Source organism: Chenopodium album, chromosome 6, assembly GCF_948465745.1.
Source record: "Chenopodium album chromosome 6, dcCheAlbu1.1, whole genome shotgun sequence".
Taxonomy (NCBI): Eukaryota; Viridiplantae; Streptophyta; class Magnoliopsida; order Caryophyllales; family Amaranthaceae; genus Chenopodium; species Chenopodium album.
Genome location: NC_137839.1, coordinates 5,712,008 through 5,736,032, shown reverse-complemented (window position 1 = coordinate 5,736,032; position 24,025 = coordinate 5,712,008). Strand labels below are relative to the sequence as shown.

Below are 24,025 nucleotides of genomic sequence, written 5' to 3'. Positions count from 1 at the left end.
CAATTCTGTTACAGAATTACAGTACATCTCTAAAGCATCATATATTCATATTCATACAGTAATACTTTTACTCTAGTGCAAATGACATTATTACTTCGTACATCTTTAGGGGACAATTCTTTCCCTAATTTCCACCAACTTCTAATAGTAATAAAACACGTGAAACCATCAAACCATAGAGTAATTGATTTGATACCATAAGCTTTTTCTAGTAAAAATCCAAAGAACCATTTCAATCTGATTTGATTTCTAGTGTCTCCCTTAAATGATTAGAACCATTTCAATCTGATCTGAACCGATCTGATCCAATCCTACCAGTAATTGTTATGACAATCACAACTCTTGCGCCTTGGCTATACTCGCTTGCTACTCTAAAAACTAATTACTACATGCTTAGCATGTACTTTAACAATGGCGGAAAATTTTCCTTTAAGAGCATCAAAGATAGTCCAAGAACTAGCTACTAAAGGCGGCGATATACCAGAAGAGTACCTCTACAAAGATGGCTACCCTAATGCCATTGACGCTCCTGATGATCTATGGAGAGATGATCTTCTCATTGATTTCTCTCTTCTCTCCTCTTCCTCAGCTCCAGAACTCGAAAAGCTCCGATCAGCCCTTTCTCAATGGGGTTGCCTTCAGGAACGCTTTTCTCCTAGCTCAAACGTGTGATTTTAGATTATACAAAGCACAACTACGTTGAATGATCCCCCAAAAAAACTCGAAACATAAAATGAGCTAGCTAATATGAGTAACAAATGAGGTAGAGCAATCAAAAAAGTCAAGTACAAATAAACTTAATAAAGATAATGAGACTCACTGAAAAGCTGATTGAAGTTTAAATTATTTTACTCAGTTTTTTTTTTTTTTTTTTTTTTTTTTTTTTTTTTTTTGCACTTAAAATTTTTTAATCAATTCAATAGGTCATAAACCATGGAATAGAGAGCTCATTTCTGGAAGACCTGATTGAAGTTTCTAAGCAATTCTTCGCGCTTCCCTTAGAGGAGAAGTTCAAGTGTTCTGCAGCAGATGAAATCTTTCAAGGTTATGGCAGTGATTCACTTACTTTTGGGACTCAAACTCGCAATTGGAATGATAGGCTGCTTCTTTTTTTCTATCCTAAGGAAATTGTCAGGCGTCAGTGCTGGCCACAGAAGCCTGTGAAATTCAGGTAATAAACCTTAAAATTCCTACTTCATATCAAAGTTTGTTTATTTTCGACATCAGTACTAGATTGTGAGTATGCTGCCGAATTTTGGCAGTGCAATGATAGAAGAGTATGCAAAGAAGATAGCAACTGTGAATACAGTCATTTGTAAAGCAATGGCAAAGTCACTTAACTTGGAAGAAAACAGCTTCAAACCTGGGAAACAAGGACCAAAAATAGCAAGGTTCAACTTCGTTTCTCGCTGCCCATGCCCGGAACGTGTTCTTGGGGTCAAACCTCATTCGGATGGCTCAACGATCACATATCTCTTGCCAGATAATGAGGTTGATGGTCTCCAGATTTTGAAAGGTGATTAATGGTATAAGGTCTCAGTCGTCCCAGGCGCGCTGTTAATCAACTTGGGTGAATTAGGAGAGGTAAGTGTGCTGTCTGCACATTCACAGCAAACTCATAAGATAAAAATAAAAAGTTAAATACAACCAACTTATTCTTTTCCGTTTGTTTTATATGTTTTTGCTCAAAGGACCAAAAGATTGTAATGTTTGCACTTTGCAGGCAATGACTAATGGGGTGTTTAAGAGCGTGGTGCACAGGGTGAGCACGAACTCTGTAAAGGACAGGATGTCAGTGGCCATGTTCTTCTCCCCAGACGACGAGGAAATCAAACCCCTAAGCGGACTGGTTAGTGCTGACCAGCCTCAACTCTACAAGAATATTAACATGAATGAGTACATGCAGAAACTAAATGAAAGCTTTAGGCTAGGGTCAAGAGCAATTGATGCATTCCAAGTTTAATATCTACTGATAAGTATAAAACTCGTTCAAGTCCAGTTTCATGGGTGTTTGTGCTGTTTAGAAAGAGGTGCATCCTACACAACTTTACTGTTGGGTGTAATTAAAATAGTTTATGTTACTCAAACTCGGGTACTCATATAAGACACTTGTATGTGTGAATTTATTATTTGGCTTACTGGCTACTAATTCATGAATATTTTTCATGTTCTTGGTATAAATTGAAGTGTCATGTGTTTATAGTTTATACCCATAGTATGGCCAGAGGATTGCAAGCAACATACTTGCATATCGGTGCTCAAACTGTTCTTAACATTTACAATATAACAGTTTGTCCTAAATAGGCGTGGGTTGCACGGCTGCACCCATTAATGAGGAGAGTCTAAGCACATACAATCTCATCATCCAAAAATTAGGAAGTTTAGATTAATACTCTCCCAATCTACCACTTTCCAATGCGGGACAACACTTTCCACTCATAAGAAATTTAGCAATCAGATTCACAAGCAGTGGACCAATAATATTAGCCTAGGCCCCAAAAGGTCAAAACATGAACAGAAGCACTAGAATGCCCTAGCGTGATATCTGCCTTTCTACAAAGACAAAATACTAATGGCCAAAATAATTCAACCTCCATCAAGATATGAAACTAATTATTCAACTAGTAGTGATTATACTGTTATTATACTTGGAATCAAACAGGCCACCAACTAATGATATTCTGCATCAATATAATAATCACAAAAGATACAGAAGCCTAGAAGTTGACACAAAATTATCTTATGTGTTTTACTGTATACTACTCCGTACAGCCGTACTAGTCTATTAATACAGTAGCAATGACAGAAGTTCTTCCTTAAACAAGAATTAGAATCAATGCTAGTTCAACAGATGAACAGATAGCTAAAAAGGAGATAAATTACAAGAGGAAGGGGGAGCCCCAGTTGATCAATTAGATCAACAAATTTTGTCAAGCTATGCTTAGTCACTGCTTAGTCATTAAAATAGACAATTAATATTCCATTGAAGCTTCAACCTTCCTTCCACCGACACATCCCACTTCCTTCCACCGACACCACCAATTCCACCATGCCGACACCATCTGCATCACCTCCTTCCACCGACACCATCTGCATCATCTCCACTTTTCACAGAAACAATAATTTTCTACCGACGACATCACGGCGGCTTCGCCGCCAAATTAAACGAAATCCCTATGTTAAAAAGGTGAAATTAAGGGCATGGTTAACCCTAAAGGGAAGGGGTGTTATCCTCCTCTATTAATGCTACCCTTGGAGCTTTAATTTCTGCCAGACAAGTTCGAAATTCGCTAATTTAAAAAATTAAAGAAAGGACTTCATATTGTGGCCACCACCGACGCCATCTTGCTGGTGGTTGCCGACTAGACCTGGTTATTGGGTGGGTCGGGTCAGGGTCGGTTGCGGGTCAAGGTCAAAGAGGGTCACATTTTATAGGGTCAATATAGGGTTGGGCTAATGCGGATCGCGGGTCGATAATGGGCGGGCCTACAAAATATCAATTAAAATAAATATTGGACAAAGCCATTATTAAATACATATGAATACAAATTAATCTATACAATTATTTTTACATTATGTATTTTCTTTATCAACTAAATTGGAAAAACATGTTGGCCCTATATTGACCCTACCCTATAAGGGCTCTGTCCATTAATAGCCCTGTCCATTAAAAGCCCTATAAGCTTGGCCCTGACCCTATTATCATTGGACTACCCTGTCCAATAACCACCTCTATTGCCGACAACAAGGGCGTCACAGTGGTGGTGGTGGTTATGGTCACTGCGTTAGGCCATGAAGCTTAGTGGTTATGGTGTTGGTTGGGTTTACCGTTTCACTGGAAAATGGTGATGGTGATTGTGAGTTGGCAATTTTATCTAATCATGCTTATGCTTTTACGAAATTGTCCAATACTAAATGAAGGAAAAACCTAAAATGCCCTTATGATTGACAATTTTTGTTAATCTAGTAGATCAACATGAATTTCCTCAAATATTAGGCCTCACATGAGAAAGGGTTCTCTCATAAAGGAGGGGTTCTCACTATATATATGTATCGGAGTATATATGTTTAGGCAGCAGCTAATACAACTATAAGTCTATAACCATATTACTATCACTACATAATAAGTAGTACTATTAGTCTACTAAAATGGCAATGGCACAAGTTTCTCCCTTGACCAAACAAGAACTAGCATCAAAATTAGTTCAGGAGATAGCTAAAAAAGGAGATGAAATACCAGAGGATTTTTTCCGCAAAGATGGTTTCCCTGAAGCCATTGATGCCCCTGATTTGTGGAGAGGTGATTTGCTCATTGACTTTTCCCTTCTCTCTTCGTACTCTGAACCTGAACTTGCAAAGCTCCGATCAGCTCTCTCCAAATGGGGTTGCTTTCAGGTAAGCTTAATTTCTTCCTGCCTCTCTCGTTCATTCTATCTTTCTACAAAACATGAAGTAAATCACTGTTTCTTTTGCAAACAGTTGAACAACCTAATTTTGACAAGCATATGAGAAAATACTAGTAGTAAATTAACCATTGGCATGATAGTAAAAAGAGCATTTGAACCAATCATAAAAGTACACTAAATGAACAATGAGAATCACTTCAGTGATAAAATTCAAGAGTACGATACTTAGATTCAAAATTTAAAACTTGTACTTTTTATTCAACATTTCCAGTTTTCTATTAATTAAACAGCTCATAAATCATGGGATAGAAGTCTCATTCCTTGAAGAATTTATTGAAGTTTCCAAACAATTCTTCGCACTTCCCTTAGAGGAGAAGCTCAAGTACTCAGCAGCAGATGACATCGATCAAGGGTATGGCACAGATTCAGCTTATTCAGGCTCTCAAATACGAACTTGGAATGATAGGCTACTTCTTTTTCTCCTTCCTAAGGAAATAGTCAGGCTTGAATGCTGGCCACAGAAGCCAGTGAAATTCAGGTAATAAACTTTAGATTCCTAACATCATGTCAACATCAGTACTGAGACTCTGAGAGTAACTTCGTGAGTATTGGCAGGGAAATGATAGAGGAGTATTCAAAAAAAGATATCTAAGGTCAATAAGGTCCTCTGCAAAGCAATGTCAAGGTCACTTGGCTTAGAAGAAAACTGTTTAGAGTTTGGAAAACATGGACCAGCAGTAGCAAGGTTCAACCTTTATCCTCGTTGCCCATGTCCTGAACGTATTCTTGGAGCAAAACCTCACTCAGACCACACAATGATCACGTATCTCTTGCCAGAAGTTGAAGGTCTCCAAATCTTAAAAGATGGTCAGTGGTACAAAGCCGCAGTCATCCCAGGCGCACTGTTTATCAACTTTGGTGATTTAGGAGAGGTAAGTGTGCTCTCTGCACATTCACAGCAACCCATAATAATAACAACTAACCATTTTGTTTACACTTATAAGTTACTTGTAATACAATGAAAGAAAAGGATTGTTATGTTTTTACTTTGCAGGCTCGTACTAATGGACTATTTAAGAGTGCCGTGCACAGAGTGACCGCGAATTCTGCAAAAGATAGGATATCTGCAGCCATGTTTTTCAACCCAGATGATGATGAAGTTGAACCCCTAAATGAATTGATTTGTGCTGATCAGCCACAACTCTACAGAAAATTTACCATGAAAGAATATAGGCCAAAAATCTACGAGAATTTTAGTTTAGGCTTAAGACCACTTGATGCATTCAAAGTTTAGTACCTACTACCTACTCTTCATTAGAGTATGACTCATTTCCATTCTATTTCATGGGTGCTTTACTTTTTCAAAAGAGTGGTAACAGAACTTTTCTTCTGAGCTTGATATGATTGTTCGTTAGTACACTTAGTTAGTGTGTATATGTTCCAATATGTTAGTGTCAATGATGTTAATTAATTAGTTCGAGTAATATAGGGAGCACTATATGTGCACTTTTTTACCCATGAAATGATTGACGTAACATAAAATTATTTAGAGAAGATTGCTACTAAACCAGAAGAAAAGAAGAACCAACAAAAGCAAGGTCTATCCACTATCCTCCTAACTCATGTCCATGACCTCTTTTTCTAGAGAAAGAGGCCAATGGTCACAAATCATCAAAGATGATCAATTCAAAATGTTACAAGGTCTCGGTCATCCCAGGGGCACTATTTATCAACTTTAATCTGGTAACTTGGGGGAGATAAGATTGAGATGATTGCACTTTGCAGGTAGCAATTTATCGGGTGTTCAAGAGGGCAAGTCACAGGGTGCTATGAAATCAGAAGGCAGGATATTTGTGGCCATGTTTTTCTCCCGGAAAGAGGATAATGAAATTGGACCTCTAAGTGAACTGATTAGTGCTCATTGTCAAGTTTACAAGAAGTTCAACATCAAGTCTATGACTCTATGCCAGCATGAAATACCACTCGCAATATTGACCACCAGATACCTTTTAACAATGTAGATAATTAAGCCCAAAACTTGAGCAGAAGCACTAAAAGATTGGGCATTTAACAACCACAGATGGGCACGCAGGTAAGTAAAGGAAGTATAAAGTTGAGTGTATCACATATCCCTTGACTTCATACCAATAAAAGCTTGTCTCACTTGGTAAGACTTTTACCTTAGACCCTAGAGGCTAGAGGTTTGGTGTTCATATCTTATCATGTGAAGGTTGCTAGGAGGTGACAATCTCCTTATCTTCCCTCCCTACTTCTTAGTTCCAACCGCAAATGGCGCAAATACCCTTAAGTCCTTAACTTCATACACTAATGCCAAAACTCATTTTTGAAATGCTTGCGTAGCATATCCCATGAAATTGAAAGAGTACCATGATTTCAGGATAAAAAAAATAATAAAAATAAAAATAAAACAACAACAACAACAACAACAAAAACAACAACAAAAACCTATAAATGGAATCCAAGCATATAATTAAAGTGGAATATATCTAAGCAAGAGGTAGTTGTAATCAAAGTTGAAATACTGGATCAAGAGGGAGGCAAAATGAGTGATGACATACCAGAGAAATTCCTGCACATAGGTGGTTTTGATGAAGCCATTGTTCATGCCCTTAACCTATGATTGTATGAATAGCAGTTTATATAGTAAGCTCTTTGAAAGCTAGTTTTTTTTTTTTTTTTTTTTTTTTTTCCACAGCACCTGCTGCTGGAGCTGAACTCGTATAGCTCTCATCAGCCCTATTTAACTGACAGGTGTACATGCTCTCAATCACAACTAGGAAGAAAACCCATCAAAAAAAAAAAAACAAAAAAAAAACAGTGATTTCATAATAACCTACTCAAATTTATGTTATTCATAACCATAAATAAAGCTTGCACTCTACATTGCAACCCAAACTCAGTAGATCAAATCTACTTCCTTCGTTTTTAAAAAGATGCATTACTTTCTATAAAGGGAAGTTTCTATTTAGATGCATCACTTTCCCTTTTAGTCAATAAATTCTATCTACCTTTATCTTATCACATGGGCCTCTTTAAATTATTGGCCAAGGCTCCAATACTTAGGCCTCCCTATTGCAGTAAAATATTAGGCCTCTTCAAAATATACTTCGTCCTCCCTAATGTCCTTCCTAATGCAATTACCACCCAAATTTAAAAAGTACAAGATTACAACCACCAAAGACAATATTATCTCTAAGGACATGCTTGGATTGAGGGAAATGTATTACTAGGGTAATAAAATCCAAACTAAGGAGAATGAAAATGAATATAGGGAAGGAGGAGATAGTGATAGTGTGCTTGTCATAAAAAATATGTAGTGATGGTGAGGTATGAGGTGAAGAAAGAGGCTCATTTTGTGGGTAATAATCACACTAGGGGGAGGGTGTGTAACACCATACCTCCTACTACAACACCTCTAATTACTTATTTTTTTCAAGTTTGACTTTTATTACCCCCTAATATATTACCCTCAATCCAAGCATGCCCTAAAAAAGCATGAGATTTTGTAGGGAATTCATTATAATTGGAGCACAATTATTGGCAAAGGCACCAAAACTTAGGCCTCCCTAATGCATTAAAATATTAGGCCTCTTTAAAATACACTTAGGCCTCTTGAATATAAGCTTCGGCCTCCCTTATGTCCTTCCTAATGCAATTACCACCCAAATTTAAAAAGTACAAAGTTTAATACTTAAATTTCTTATACTTGTAATAAAGTCATAAAAACATGCTCGTTTGAAATCAACCGATAATAAATAAAGAAAAAAAATCACACATAAATGTTTTTGTAAAAGAAACTTCAAGCTATGAAACTGCCAAGAAAACATACGCATAATTGATTTCGATCCTCTATCCATGGTAAATTGGTGAGTGTGATCCAGAGCCTTCTAACTGAAGACAAAATCACCAATGGCCACAAAATTCCAACCATCTTGATTTTTTAAAAATAATCATTCCATTTATAAACGCATCGAAAACACCGTCACAGACACCAAGTTAGTTTAAATTTCCATATAAAGTAGTGTCTACATTTGGCATGCAAGTGAATGACAAAAGAAAATTATTGATTGTATTACCTACCAATATTAAAAATAATCAAGAATTGATTAGCTGCATCAGCGAGTGGTAATTGATTTGCTTTGTCAGCTAGTTTTAAAAAGTAATCAATAATTGATTTGTTTTATCAGCTAGGACATAAGTTACTGATACTGAGTATTATTTATTCTCTTATTTTTAGTTGTTCAACTATAACTAGCAAATTTGCCAACATACATTTTTGGCCATTAGTGTCTTCAATAATATTTTATGATCGCCTTATAATAGGTTGATTTAAAAAATAAATTGAGATGAATCCTACAACATTTTACACCATAATATATGTGTAATACTACCTCTGTTTCATATTATTTGCAACTTTTGCCAAAAATAGATGCTACACATTGTTTACAACAAATAATTTATTTCGTGTTTAAGTTGTCACTTCTCTCTATCTATCTCCTCATCACATGAATTCATATTTCTCTTTCTACTTACACTCACAAACAAATTTTATCTAGGAGACTGTGCGGCCTTCAAAGTTGCAAAAAATATGAAACAGAAGTACTCCCTTGACTACAAAACAATAACACGGTCAAAGCAAAATTAATAAATAGTGCCAAAAGTCAAATCCGAACAACTAATGAAACGGACAGAGTATCAAAATTTGAAACAGGCAACTATTTAAATTCTGCATCCAAATGATACGAGTAATCAGACTGATCACATAAATTACAAAAGCCTAGAAAATTCATTCTTCGAGCGTATCATATGAACCTAAATCTATATACAGTATATATTTAGAACACATGATATATATATATATATATATAGGGGAAGGCTCTCGTGAGAATTTCTCCTTTATGTGAGAACTCTTTCCTATATGAGAACACTCTCATGTTTTAAATTTTAAATCTCATGTTCTAAATTTCAAATCATGTGTTCTAAATCTTAAATTAGCTAAATCAAATGTTTTTAATTATTACTCATATGTTCTAAATCTTAAATTATTTGTTCTAAATTTTAACTTATGTGTTTTAAATTTTGAATTGTGTTCTATGATATTAAATTATATATTCTAAACTATTACTCGTATGTTCCAAACTTTTACTCACTTGTTCTAAATGTTACTCATTTTGTTTTAATTTAAAATCGGGTGTTCTTAATTTTTATTCATATATTCAAAATCTTAAATCAGATGTTATTATTTAATTTTCTAAAATTTAAATCAGGTTTTTAAAATTCTAATATAAATCCAAAATCAGATGTTCTAAATTATTACTCACTTAGATGTTCTTAATTATTACTCACGTGTTACAAATTATAAATCACGTGTTCTGAAGTTTAAATAATGTGTTCTGAATTTTTAATCACATGTTCTAAATTTTAGATTAGTTCTCATATAAGTATATTTTCTCACATATGGGTCTATTCTCACCGAATATATATAAATATATATATATATATATATATATATATATATATATAGGGGAGGGATGCGGTGAGAATAGGTCCATATGTGAGAATTCATACTTATATGAGAACTGATTTAAAATTTAGAACATGTGAGTAAAATTTTAGAACATGTGAGTAAAAATTTAGAACATGCGAGTTAAAATTTAGAACATGTGACTCAAATTAAAATTCTGAACATATGAGTAATAAATTAGAACATTTGTGTGAGTAATATGTTTAGAACATCTTATTTTAGAATTAAAAAGTGATTAAAAATTTAAAAAATTTGCTTTATGAAATTTTAAACATATGAGTAAAATTTAGAACATCTGACTTAAGATTATGAACATGTGAATAAAAATTTAGAACAAACTGATATAGAATATAGAAAGTGTGAGTAAAGAATTTAGAACATACGTGTAAAAAAAAATAGAACATACGTTTTAAAATCTGGAACATATAATTAAAAATCTTAGAACACACGTTTTAAAATTTAGAACATATAAGTTAAAATTTTGGAACAAGTTAATTAAAATTTATGACATCAAACTTAACTAATTTATGGTTTAGAACATGTGAGTACTAAATTAGAACATTTGATTTAATTTAGAACACCTAAGGAAAAGTTTAGAACATCAGATTTAAAATTTAGAACATACGAGTAAAAATTTAGAACATAAAGAGTGTTCTCACATATGAAAAATTCTCACATAAGAAAAATTCTCACAAGAGTCTTCCCCTATATATGTATATATATATGTATATATATATATGTATATATATATATATATATATATAGGCAGCAGCTAATGCAACTATCACTACATAATAAGTAGTACTACTACTAAAGAGGCAATGGCAGGAGTTGCTCCCTTGACCAAACAAGAACTAGCATCAAAATTAGTTCAGGAGATAGCTAAAAAAGGAGATGAAATACCAGAGGTTTTTTTTCGCAAAGATGGTTTCCCTGAAGCCATTGATGCCCCTGATTTATGGAGAGGTGATTTGCTCATTGATTTTTCCCTTCTCTCTTCGTACTCCGAACCTGAACTTGCAAAGCTCCGATCAGCTCTCTCCAAATGGGGTTGCTTTCAGGTAAGCTTGCTTTCTTCCTACTTCTCCTGTTCATTCTTTCAATCTACAAACCAAGAAGTGAATTACACTGTTTTGCATGTTTTCATCACAAACGTCCTAAATTTGACAAGCATAGGAGAAAAATTAAGTACTATATTGATCTTTGGCATGTTAGAAAAAGATATTTAAACCAATCATAGAAGTACACTAAATGAACATCACTTAAGCATTGAAATTCAAGAGTATGGTACTTTGATTAAAAATATAACACTCAAAATTTTCTGTTAACTAAAAGGTCATAAATCATGGGATAGAAGTCTCATTCCTTGAAGAGTTGATTGAAATTTCCAAGCAATTCTTTGCACTTCCCTTAGAGGAAAAGCTTGGGTACTCTGCAGCAAATGACATATATCAAGGATATGGCACAGATGCAGCTTATTCAGGTTCTCAAACACGAAATTGGAATGATAGGCTATTTCTTTTTCTCCATCCTAAGGAAAAACTCAGGCTTGAATGCTGGCCACAGAAGCCAGACAAATTCAGGTAACAAACTTTACATTCCTAACAGTCATTTCAACACCAATACTGAGACTCTTAAGAGTAAGATCACGGATATTGGCAGGGAAATGATAGAGGAGTATTCGAAAAAGATATCATCGGTCAATAAGGCTCTCTGCAAAGCAATGTCAAGGTCACTTGGCTTAGAAGAAAACTGCTTAGAGTTCGGGAAACACGGACCAGCAATAGCAAGGTTCAATCTTTATCCTCGTTGCCCATGTCCCGAACGTATTCTTGGAACAAAAGCACATACGGACAATGTAATGGTCACGTATCTCTTGCCAGAGGTAGAAGGTCTCCAAATTTTGAATGATGGTCAATGGTACAAGGTCTCGTTCATCCCAGGCGCACTTTTTATCAACTTCGGTGAGTTAGGAGAGGTAAGTGTGATCTCTTCACATTCACAACAACCCATAAGAATTAAAAATAACCATTTCTTCCCACTTAAAAGTTACTGGTAATACAATGAAACCAAAGGATTGTTATGTTTTCACTTTGCAGGCTTTTACTAATGGAGTATTTAAGAGTGCAGTGCACAGAGTGAGTGCGAATTCAACAAAAGATCGGATATCTGCGGTCATGTTTTTCAACCCAGATGACGATGAAGTTGAACCTCTAAAAGAATTGATTAGTGCTGATCAGCCACAACTTTACAGGAAGTTTAGCATGAAAGAATATAGTCCCAAAATCTACGATAGTTTTCGTCTAGGCATAAGAGCACTTGATGCATTCCAAGTTTAGTATCTGCTCTTCATTTCATGCGTGCTTTACTTTTTAAAAGAGTGGCCCATCCAACAGAACTTTTCTTCTGAGTTTGATAAGAATTGTTCATTAGTACTATATATACATTACTTGGACTCGGCCACTCAATGTGAATGTGTTCCAATAATTGACAGTTGCTATGTATGAAAACTTTCCATGTTCTTGGTACAAATAAAAGTGTCATATGTTTATACCTATGTGGCTATTTGTGAGGATACAACATGGCGCTTGAAGTGAAATGAAGTATAAGTAACATAGTTTGTAATTGTATGTGTCCACTCCAAACACTAGCCAAGGCAAGCATACTCAGCTCTCTCCATCCTTAAACAGATGTTTTGTTTAAATTTTGAAAACATTTTACATATTATTGTGCATATAATAAAAGTATTTGTCTAATATACCACTTGTGTTTGTGTCCAGTGCAAATATATTAATAATATTATCCTATAGCTTCATTTGTGAATTGTTATATTGTAAGAAAATAAAACTGGTACAGAAGTATTGATAAAAAAAAGTTAACTCCCTTGAATCAGCAGTTTTTTTGAAAATGATACACTTCTATTTATGACAAAATTCTACATTTACAATGGTTTGGATTGAAGGAAATGGTAGAAAAGGAAGCAGAAGGTTTCCCTCTCTTTTTAATAAATATAATCCCTCCAAAATAGGAGAGATTTGAAGGGGAAATTGAGTTCACCTTACCTTCCCTCCCCTTCCTCCTCTTTCCCTCCCCTTCTTTACCTTCCTTCTTTGTTATCCAAACAAAGCACTAAGGATATGTCTCTTTTTTCATGCATGGTCCTCTCTCCTACTTTTGTATATAATTTCACTCCTTTCCTACCTCTTACCATTTGAATAATCTATTAACCCTGCTATATCTTACAATTTACTATCATACGTACACCACTTGCATCTTATTATAAAAAATTTAATATCAATCTCTTAGAATTGTGTGTTGGTTAAAGTGCAACACTTAGAAAAATAGAGGGGGTTAATTAGACATTAAACGCTTTGTTTGGATAGGAAACAAGGAAGGAAAGGAAGGGGAGGGATAGAAGAGGAAGGGAAGAGAGAAGAAAGGGAGGGGGAGGTAAGCTCCATTTTCCCTCCAAATCTCTCCAAATTTGGAGGGATTATGCTTATTAAAGAGAGAGGGAAAGATCCCTCCCTCTCATTTCCCTTCCTTCCCACAAGTCTAACAACCAAACATGGGCTAGTGGGCTACTAATGATTAATTAGACATTGTAAGAAAAGAGCTTAAACAGTTATGGTTGTAACAAGTCCAAACATGGGCTACCATAACTCCATAAGTGTCCAGGAATAATTAGTCCTTGCATATTTTATTATTTTTCAGTAATTGTTACCCTTTGACTTTTGTAGGATTTGAATGTCTTACTTTGACCATATAAGATATAATATTTATACTTGTACATAATTGTATCAACTAGGTCCCATAATATAGTTTCTATTTTGTATTTTGCATTTTTCACGAGGAATAAGGAAACGAGAAATAAGATTACTGTTTTTAAGGAATAAAAAATAAAAGTACGCATATATATATCTGTAGTAAAATGAAGGAAATTGATGTTAAAAACAACACGTAATGAAATAGGAAAGATTCAAACAAGACCTTTATTTGGGACATTGAAAAAGTAAGATAGGAGTAGGAACTACATTATGGAATGGGAGGAGTAATAATAATAGTAAAAGTTGCACATTGGCAAATGTTTATGTCAAAGTAGAACATAAAATAAACAGGAAAGTCAAGTTTAAGTTAGGACAACCTTTTGGTGTGTGTGTGTGTGTGTGTGTGTGTGTGTGTGTGTGTGTGTGTGTGTGTGTGTGTGTGTGTGTATATTACTACTACTATTACATGTTTTAGTCAGCAAAAAATTCAACAACTATACTATTAACAACAATGGCAGAACTTACTCCACTAACCAAGGAATAAGTAGCAGCAAAGCTAGTTCAAAAAATAGCCAAAAAAGGTGATGAAATATCAGAAAAATACCTCCACAAAGATGGCTTCCCTGAAGCTATTGATGCCTCTGATTTGTGGAGAGATAAATTGATTATTGATTTATCTCTTATCTCTTCTCTCTTCCTCCTCAGCAACTGAACTCGAAAAAATCTGATCAGCTCTCTTTCAATGGGGTTGTTTTCAGGTATGCTTAAACAATCTGATAATCAAAGTCAAGTATGTTAGAGCTAAGTCACCCAAAAATGAGTATATATCATCATCATAACAAAGTATAATACTTATGATGTATGCAGGTAATGACTAATGGGGTATTTAAGGGTGACATGCATAGGGTGATCACAAGTTCTTTAAGTGAGAGAATATCAGTGGCTGCATTCTGCCACCCAGATAAGGATCAGGAAATTGGACCTGTCAGCAAGCTAATCAGTGTCCATAAGCCTCAACTATACAAGAAGTTTAACATCTATGAGTTTCAGCGGACATTCTTCAAGAGCCATGCACTAGGCCATAGGCCACTTGATCCATTCAAGCTTAGTATGTTGATGATTTCATCTTTGACTACAACTACAACCTAGCTCAAACTAAACCTTCATGAGTTTTCTAAGGAGAGATATATCCTGTTCATAGAAATTCTCATTGAGGGAGTCAGATTGGTTCTAAGGTTGCATAGCATTGAAGTTTTCATCTCCAAATAAATCCTAGACTAGAAGTCTGGAGCATACTTAATACTTGTATAACTGTATAAGTAATACTCTAATATCAGTCTTGTATTATTTTTGGATGTTTAGAAAAATTGTCACATTTTCTAAATATATAATGTTGTCAAATTTCCAAATACCCTCACTATATTGAAGTGGGAGAAGGGAAGGATACGACTAACTAAAATGATAATATAGGGAAACAGTGGTAAATTTTTATTGTATGACGTTTAGGAAACAAATTACAGTATAAGGGAAGAATAATTGTACTACATATCTACATGACATATTAAGACAGAGCGCCATGTTTAGCTTGCTACCAAGAGTAAAAACCAAAGTAACATCAACCACAGTAAAATGAATCCAATATTTATGCATTTGGGCTATTTTTCAAAAGTGTGACCAACCTAATTGGGCCTGCATCACTTCTTGAATATCAGGGAAGCTAGGATGAGGCCATATATTGAGGCCCATTCTCAAAATATGCTCAGCCCATTTAAAATGAACCAAACAAGAACCCACCAATATATGTAAGGTCTTTATTTATGAAATAAATTGGTAGGATCTTGGATATAACTTTCTGACATGAAAATGAATTTACCTCAAATTCAACCCAAAACAAACTTGACAGACTAATAATTATGTGCAAACTAAGTCATAAAATCAGTGTATGCATAAATAATTTTTAAACAAAAACAAACTTCAATGCAGATATTAAAAAATTGGAGTAATAACAGTGACAGAAGATAGAAGCAAGGAAATACATGTGTTGGCTTGTGCAACAATTAATGCACATGTAAATTTATCAAACATTGTGGCAACTTTGCAGACCAAGATGGTTGATTCGTTGGCTACAGGGCACTTCCTTATTTGAGCAAACTGGCATTACTTATTTAGTTATTTGTGAGTGTGAGTCACTTGTGAGCTGTGAACAGTGATGATAAATCTTATTCAAGCTAGTATAGAAAACAATTATTTTACTATTCAAAAAAAAAAAATGTACCTAAGCACTTGACAAAAAGAACTTGTACCTGATTACTTGGTCTGGACCTAAACAATACCTTAAATACATGACCTGGTTTTGTTTAGAACCAAAGTTGGCTCAATGAAAAGATGAATGGGATCAATATAACTAAAACCAACCCAAAGTAAGCCAAAATACTCATCACCCAAACATGACATGAACTGTATTGAGCTCAATCAATTTGATTCGGAGGACTCATTTGCCTACTCAATACTATGTTACAATTATAAAGATGGCCACAATCAACAAAAAAATCACTACAAGTTCCCATTGACTTCTTTTTTTATCCTTTGATAAATAAAAGATCCAGACAAAAAAAAATACTCATAGTATTTTCTAAGTTACTTGAACAGTAGGATCATTCTTCTGGGTAGGTAAGACCTCTTATCCTATAGGAAACATAGAGAAAAATGTGCCAAATTCATTTGGGCAAAAAAAGAACAATGGAGTACTATCCTTGTTTCTCTTTAAATAATGTATACCCAATATGGAACTCTAAATTGATTGAGAAAAATTGAAGTTCACTCCAGATTTGGTTAAAAAGGAAAGGACCACAAACTTAATTGTCAAGCTCAATTAATCAAAAAGTCTTATGTAAAGTTTTACATTGTTTTTTATGGGCAGTAAATAAGTTTAATTTACCAAGCACAGTTATGTCTTATGTATGTTACACTTTCAGAAAATACATGAATCGTACTTCTTATTGTCAACATAACTAATCCATTTTTCAATTTCTTATAAAGTACAACTTTTGTATTTTTTACATGTCAATCAAACAACCACTAAACAATTATCACAATACTAATAAAATTAATTTTTGGTAATAAGTATTCAAAGCCGAACCCATGCACAGACTAAAGAAGGGAAAGCATGTTTAATGCAATATTTCACTTAAAATTTTAAAAACTAGCAAACCACTAAAATAAAATCATTAATATTATTATACTTCATCTTTACAAGGAGAACCAAAGTCAAAAGTCTAATGCTTTAAATAAGGGAAAGCCAGCTTCATCTACTGCTAGGATATGGCAAGGGGCACTTATATATTCATATAAAAATAACCCCATCTTTGTCATTGTCTTACCTGCTGATATTAATTAACTTGATAAATAGACTACCCAACTAAACTGATACTGCATAACAAGTTTCACAAAAACACAGAGTAGCCCAGAAAATAAGTTCCACAACCATAAGCGCTTTTCAATTGGTAATACTACTAATTCTACTACTGCTACAATGCCAGAACCAGCTTCCATAACAAAAGAAGAATTAACATCAAAGCTAGTTCAAGAAATTACGAAAAAAGGTGATGAAATACCAGAGATATACCTCCACAAAGATGGTTTCCCTGAAGCCATTGATGCCCCTGATTTGTGGAGAGATAATCTGCTCATTGACTTTTCACTCCTCTCTTCCTCAACACAGGAACTTGCAAAGCTTCGGTCAGCCCTTTCAGAATGGGGTTGCTTTCAGGTACGCTACGATCACAACTAGAGAAAGATCTAAATTCAAGTAGGAGCAATCAAAAGTCAAAAAATTGTCTTCAACCTCTTTTTCATTCTTTTATATGTTGGGGTGGGGGTGAATTATCATTACATGCAGCATGAGAAATTAACAGCAATATTGACTTACTGAGTACATTTGAAGCCCTCTAGACCCTATCTGAACTGGATTAATTTATAGGCTCTTTCCGTTATTGACCTTTATGTAACTTGAATTTCTTTTGTACAACCCAAAATAACTTGGTAGGAGTTTCATTCTTAAACAAATAAAAATAAAAAAAGATATAACTGATGATCATGATCCATGCAGTAGTATACAAATGATTATTTGAATCATAAGATTAAATATTATGTAAATTGCAAGAGTTTGTACAAATTAGTTGATGCAAATTAGAAATTTGTATTTATAGGTCATAAATCATGGGATGGACAACTCATTCCTTGAAGAGTTGATTGAAGTTTCTAAACAATTTTTCGCGCTTCCTCTAGAAGAGAAGCTCAAGTGTTCTGCAGCAGATGACGTCTTCCAAGGGTATGGAAGTGATTCAGTTTTTGCAGGGGCTCAAACTATCAATTGGAATGACAGGCTATTTCTTACACTTTACCCAGAGAAAAAGCGGAAGCTCCAATTCAGGCCAACAAAGCCGGAGAAATTTGGGTAAATTCTTAAGATAATTTGTGCTTTTGTTGTGCAAAATGTACAGGAATTCTGAGCAATGTTGTCTGAAGGATCAACATTGATAGATTGTGACCTTGGTTGTGAATTTGGCAGGGGAATGATAGATGAGTACTCAAATAAGCTAGCAGCAATGACTGAGGGTTTTTATAAGGCAATGGCAAGGTCACTGAACTTAGAAGAAGACTGCTTCTTAAAACATCAAGGGAAGCAAGGACCAATAACCGGAAGGATCACTCTGTATCCTCGTTGCCCATGCCCTGAGCGTGTTCTTGGGCTCAAACCACATTCGGATGGTGCAACAATGACATTTCTCTTACCAGATAAAGAGGTCGAAGGTCTACAAGTCCTGAAAGACGATCTCTGGTATAGGGTACCAGTCATTCCAGGAGCCTTGTTTGTCAACTTTGGTGACTTAGGAGAGGTAATTCTAGCTTTTGCAAATTGACAATAGTCCCATGAAACCAAAAACAGAAAATTTTATCATTTTATAAGTCTAGAAGATAAAGATAAAATATGTCAGAATTATATAATGTCCAAGAATGTTCTCTTCGCAGGTGATGACTAATGGGGAATTTAAGAGCGTGATACATAGGGTGGTAACAAACGCTGCAAAAGACAGGATATCAGTGGCCGCATTTTGTACTCCAGAAGATGAAAAGGAAATTGGACCAGTCAGTGAATTGGTCAGTGTTCATCAGCAACAAAACTATAAAAGGTTCAACATCCATGAGTTTAGGCAGATGTTCTTTGAGAGCTATGCACAAGGGCGCAGAACAATAGATGCGCTGAAGCTTTAGTGTCAAAACAAGTGTTTCTGAGTAAAAACGTATTTCATATTGACTCAGTTCAGTTTTGGAATTGATATTTATTGAATTCTGTATGATCACACTTTTTAAAGTTGAATTCGAATTCTGTCAGTATTTTATAAAACTGTGTGTTTGCTTTTATGATACACAAATTGATGGATATAAGACTATTACCAGACACAAGAACTCATGTCAAATGCTTGATATTCTGACATGGATGTGATTACTAGACACTTTAGAATAAACATTCGAAAATTGCATAACTTTGTCAAGTTTGACACAAGGACACGACAGGAATAGAATCCAACACTAATAACCAAGTCAGACTGTCTGAGTAATAGAATCTATATTACAATGATGGCCACAAGTCACAAGACTAACCCTAGCTATCAATTAAGATTCAGGTGAAACTCAAACATAATCACAGAAATACTATATCAAATCATTCTAATCTAGTCACTGAGCTCTAAATTGAGTCATTAGACATTAGAAAGCAAAAGCATAGATAGAGAAAACTAAACAAAGGGTGCAGATGCCACTCCTGACAATAGTTTTTAAGACTTCAAAACTGATAAAACTGAACAGATTTTGACATATAAAACATACAGCGAGCTAAGTAAGTAGTAAACATACCAGATGATGAATAAAACCAAGAGCTTGGGCAGGCATGAAAATAACACCAATTCAACAGATGGCTTTTTGTACAGTTCTTAATTCTTCAAATTCAAGGGCTTATCCAAGCTTAATTAAAGAGTGATGTTGCTTTCACCGTGCAGACAACACTTTTTCCTTGGATTACAATGATACCTGCAAGCCACAACAAGAACCCATGGTCTTCAAACATCAAGTTTCTTCCAACTCAAACAATATTCACAGATAAACTACAATCTGATTGATACACATAAACTAGTCATGTGCACCAACGATTGACCCTAAGCCTTCAAGAGAGCAAAACATAGACAGTGTTCACTTGAAATTAAGCACTTTGCCACTAGTATGGGTTAAGTAACCAATGTTCAATCATTCACTTTCGTGATAGTAAAAAAATCATATTATGCTCGTGTTAGAAAGCCATTTAACAGCACATATATAGTCAATTAGACTAACAAAATCACAAACATATTCATTACATTCCAAACAAAGTCCATCACAACAAATTAATGCATCCAGTCCATAGAGCATACTTGTTTGGTGAAAGAAAAGCAATATTAAGTAAGCCAAAGAAGAAATTGATGGAATTGTAAACTCTTAGAACATTCATAAAAGTAACAAGCACGTGCACGGCACACACACACCACAAACACTGCCCAACCCAACCAAACTCACCTAAGAATAAAAACCTATCAACATCATCCCAACACCTATACAAAGAATCCCGCCTTGCGCAGGGTCAAATGGGTCCAAATGTATGCAACCTTATCCCTACGATGACAAAAAGGTTGTTCCAATTAACAAATGACATTCAATAAAGTGTATTTAACACACAAATGTATTCCTAGGTCTTTTATAGGAATTGTCCCAAAGACACTACCATCCTCTCAATTTTCATTACAAGTCAAATGACTCAAATCCCACTCTAATTAATGCTAACCCATTTTTTCAAATGTCTGAAATTATAATCTTAACAGTTTTGTGGGGAATTCACATTGAACAATAGCAACCAACCAAGTCTTGGCTCGGCGACAAAGATTGAGGACTCGTGTACACGGGTTCGAATCCCCACTCCGCTAATTGTAATTTATAATGCCCTTGTGGTTCATTCGGATCAAAGGAAAACCATATAAAGAAAACATAACATTGGCAGAAGTGCAAATTAAAATATTACCAACATATTTAACCCCAAATAATAAAATTAATAGATAAATAATCCCAAGAATCAGATAATAAAGCACATAAATTGAAATTTTAACAGCCAACGAGGAGCAATTGAACAAAAGCTTGGATTTTTATATATAATTATTGCTGGGGAGTTGTGGTGAACTGGTTATCAAGTTGATAAAGATAACTGTAGAAAAAATTGACGAAAGAAGAAATAAAATTGGAACATTACATACCAGTAGAAATTGAAGTTGGGGTAAATTGAAATATTTTCAATATAAATCTTCAATACTATTCTTGTCATGTAAATTGTAAAAGGAATAAAGCTGACGATTTTAGAGAGAAATCACATACTATTCTTGTCTATTGAAATGCTGATGTTATTGATTCTCTAAAGTGAACCTAGATTTACTTGACGTAACCCTTTTTCCCTTATTTTTTTCAATTCTAAAAGCCCTTATTTTTGTCAATTCTAAAAGAACTATAAAATTTATATGAGTATAAAATCGATTTAAAATACTAACTGGGATTGCAATGGAAGATAATTTTGACAAAAAAAGAACTCATAATTGATGCAAGTATTTTGTTGTTTATTTTTTTTTCAAGTACACTTTGTGTAATACGAGTGAAACGTGCTGCTCTTTTTTATTTCAATCACATTGAACAAAATCAATATCTATATTTCGCACATATTAAAATAATATACTCTATTTCGTAAATATCGAACAAATAGTATACTAAATTTCATACATATTGAACTAACAAAGCAATAGACAATTTTTCGTACAAATTTAACAATATATAATACTATATTTTACACAAGTTGAACAAAGTTACGTTGGATGTACGAGGATGAACATTGATGGCCAACCATGAAACATGAACAACTAGTTATTAAAATTGAAAATAGAATTATAGATATGCCTTGTACTTCGATGTATTAGGAGACCACTCATGACACTTTGTAAATCAATCTTAACCAAAGAATGCAAGCTAACTATCTATTATATTCCAGCTATATGCAATAGCTTCATTTATTTTAGCCCAACTATACAAAACATGCAATCTATGGAGTAATTCACAGCAGTTATCTGAAATAGATATGATCGTATTACCCATGTTATACGAAATCCTACTCTTTTTTGTAACCAAATATTATCCCAATTCAATTCATTCAATGTAATAAAATCAATCTATGGAGTATTATTTCTCATAAATTTATATGCTTCACTATCTTATACGAAAAATGCAGTCCTAGCAAAATATCAAAAATTCTGAAAAACAGAATGAAAACACACAAATTTAAAATATCTTTTACAATTGTTCATTCAAGAGAGAAATCAAGAGAAGATAATGTCAAAAGTTTTTTTTTTTAAAAAAGAAAATGAAACTAACACTATTTAATAACTGTGCAATTGAATACTTAAACCCCCAAAATTCTCAAACTCGAACGCAAAAAATCCAGAAAAAACCCTTAAGAAAAATTAGAGCAGCAAAAATGAGGGAGATTGTAAAGTTTAGCTTTACCACAACAATGAAAAATTAGTACCCAAAATCGAGCGAAAATGATGTCACAATTTATGATAACTAACTTTTAACAGAATTTCTCAAATTGAATTGGGGCAACGGATTATGAACTGATGATTATAAAATTGATGATTTTGGGGTTTTAGGTTGATATAGAGGAAAGCAACGAAAGAATGAAAATATGCGATGGTAAGGGTATATTTGGGTTTTTGGGAGGGTGTGTTAAGTAAGTAAGGGTTGTATTTAGCAACCATGAAAATTTTCCCTACAAATTCACGTATGATGTCATCATTTTTTTTTTATTTTTTTGTAATTTTTTTGTTCTTTCATTTTATTGCTATAAACTAGGATCAAGCAATTAGTATAAAAAAAAAAAAAAAAAAAAAAAAAAAAAAAAAAAAAAAAAACTAGGATCAAGCAATTAGTATTAGGTACTAGTGGAGTACTATTCTCATGGTACTCCAACATATTAAATGAAATAACACATCTTTAAAACAAAATAACATAAAAAGCTCTGAGAATATATTGGCATCAATATTGTTGTATGCTCCATACTACTTTTGGATATTCCCAATAAAACAATATTTAGTAGATATAGTTCATATAGATATTGTTTCTTTAACTTTCACTCTAAACATATAAGAATGCAACATTAAATATTATTTGTCTAACCATCATTTTAGTATATTTTTAGTAACATACAGTAAATATTATGATGTAGTATTAGATAATAACAATTTTATAAAAAAAAAAAAAAAAAAAAAAAAAAAAGGATTATGTAAATGTTATATATATACTCCATAAAACATACTTTATTTTTATTTATAAAAAAGCGAGCCAAGTCATGTTAAAATTTATGAACAACAAAAGATATAAAAGAAATATAAATTATTTATTATTTATCATCATCGTGCAATGCACGGGTACTAAACTAGTTAAATTTCTAATTAAATATGAATATACAATTTCCTAAAGTGCATAATTTTCATATTTAATTAGGAAATTTCAATTAAATTATATTATCAACTATTGTTAACTCGTAATTAACTAAATAGCATAATATGTGTAAAAAACCCAAATTTTAAAAATTCAATGGAATATATTTTCAAATCTATGTTAAATAGGGTTGTTTAAAAAGGAAATAAATATGACATCATCTTTGCATTTTGGAGGGAAAAAATTAAATAAAAAAGTGACACATAGGCAGTGATGACATCAGCGGTTGTTATTTTAGTACATACATCAAATTATGTTCAACTGTTTGTATAGCTAGTGCGTGATCCGAGTACTGCCTCGAATGTTACTATTTTTTTAACCTCATATGTATTCATTTTATAATTTTGTGTAGAATAAATAATTTAATAACCTCTAATTTGAATGAATATATAATGTTAATTATGTAGAATTTAAAACACTAATAAAAGTTGGTTGAGAATCTTGAGATGGTAATTGTATAACCATTATTTGTTGCAGGTTGTGGGTTCGAATCTAGATCAAACCATAATTTATTTATTTTGTTAAATGAAGTTGCAAGCTTACGTGTCACATGTACTTTGCATAGTGACGTGTCATATACGTTGATGAGTGTCACGTGGCACCGTTTCTTTAAAAGGAACGCTTTTTAATATATAGTATAGATATAGATATAGATTTTTAATTAATCAAAGTTTGATGGTATA

General features: G+C 33.6%; 4 protein-coding genes and 1 pseudogene across 5 annotated transcripts in view; 4 read left to right on the top strand and 1 right to left on the bottom strand.

Moving 5' to 3' along the window:
* LOC145635719 (codeine O-demethylase-like) overlaps positions 1-24,025 on the bottom strand; it is a 64,386-nt gene that overhangs the window by 10,334 nt on the left and 30,027 nt on the right. The gene's annotated exons all lie outside the window — the stretch shown is intronic.
* LOC145636565 (jasmonate-induced oxygenase 4-like) lies at positions 412-1,963 on the top strand. The gene is made up of 4 exons (XM_081688144.1): positions 412-666; positions 924-1,171; positions 1,263-1,516; positions 1,692-1,963. The coding sequence occupies exons 1-4, from the start codon at positions 412-414 to the stop codon at positions 1,961-1,963; spliced, it is 1,029 nt and encodes a 342-aa protein (XP_081544270.1).
* LOC145634396 (protein LATERAL BRANCHING OXIDOREDUCTASE 1-like) lies at positions 4,155-5,443 on the top strand (annotated as a pseudogene). Its single transcript, XR_014113411.1, has 3 exons — positions 4,155-4,395; positions 4,697-4,944; positions 5,022-5,443. The product of XR_014113411.1 is annotated as a protein LATERAL BRANCHING OXIDOREDUCTASE 1-like (transcript).
* Positions 10,773-14,867, top strand: LOC145636564 (jasmonate-induced oxygenase 4-like). Its single transcript, XM_081688143.1, has 4 exons — positions 10,773-11,012; positions 11,287-11,534; positions 11,614-11,929; positions 14,586-14,867. The coding sequence occupies exons 1-4, from the start codon at positions 10,773-10,775 to the stop codon at positions 14,865-14,867; spliced, it is 1,086 nt and encodes a 361-aa protein (XP_081544269.1).
* On the top strand, positions 17,014-19,146 carry LOC145634394 (protein LATERAL BRANCHING OXIDOREDUCTASE 1-like). Its single transcript, XM_081685815.1, has 4 exons — positions 17,014-17,487; positions 17,927-18,174; positions 18,289-18,616; positions 18,750-19,146. Exons 1-4 carry the CDS (start codon positions 17,251-17,253, stop codon positions 18,990-18,992), a joined length of 1,056 nt encoding a protein of 351 aa, XP_081541941.1. The 5' UTR covers positions 17,014-17,250; the 3' UTR covers positions 18,993-19,146.

Excerpts from the sequence above, each read along its gene's own strand:
- LOC145636565 (XM_081688144.1), top strand. The coding sequence starts at position 412 with ATGGCGGAAAATTTTCCTTTAAGAGCATCAAAGATAGTCCAAGAACTA. Across the intron at positions 1,172-1,262 it reads CAGAAGCCTGTGAAATTCAG|TGCAATGATAGAAGAGTATG; the intron begins GTAATAAACCTT and ends GAATTTTGGCAG. Across the intron at positions 1,517-1,691 it reads TGGTCTCCAGATTTTGAAAG|GACCAAAAGATTGTAATGTT; the intron begins GTGATTAATGGT and ends TTTTGCTCAAAG.
- LOC145636564 (XM_081688143.1), top strand. The coding sequence starts at position 10,773 with ATGGCAGGAGTTGCTCCCTTGACCAAACAAGAACTAGCATCAAAATTA. Across the intron at positions 11,535-11,613 it reads CAGAAGCCAGACAAATTCAG|GGAAATGATAGAGGAGTATT; the intron begins GTAACAAACTTT and ends GGATATTGGCAG. Across the intron at positions 11,930-14,585 it reads ACTTCGGTGAGTTAGGAGAG|GTAATGACTAATGGGGTATT; the intron begins GTAAGTGTGATC and ends TGATGTATGCAG.
- LOC145634394 (XM_081685815.1), top strand. The coding sequence starts at position 17,251 with ATGCCAGAACCAGCTTCCATAACAAAAGAAGAATTAACATCAAAGCTA. Across the intron at positions 18,175-18,288 it reads ACAAAGCCGGAGAAATTTGG|GGGAATGATAGATGAGTACT; the intron begins GTAAATTCTTAA and ends TGAATTTGGCAG. Across the intron at positions 18,617-18,749 it reads ACTTTGGTGACTTAGGAGAG|GTGATGACTAATGGGGAATT; the intron begins GTAATTCTAGCT and ends TTCTCTTCGCAG.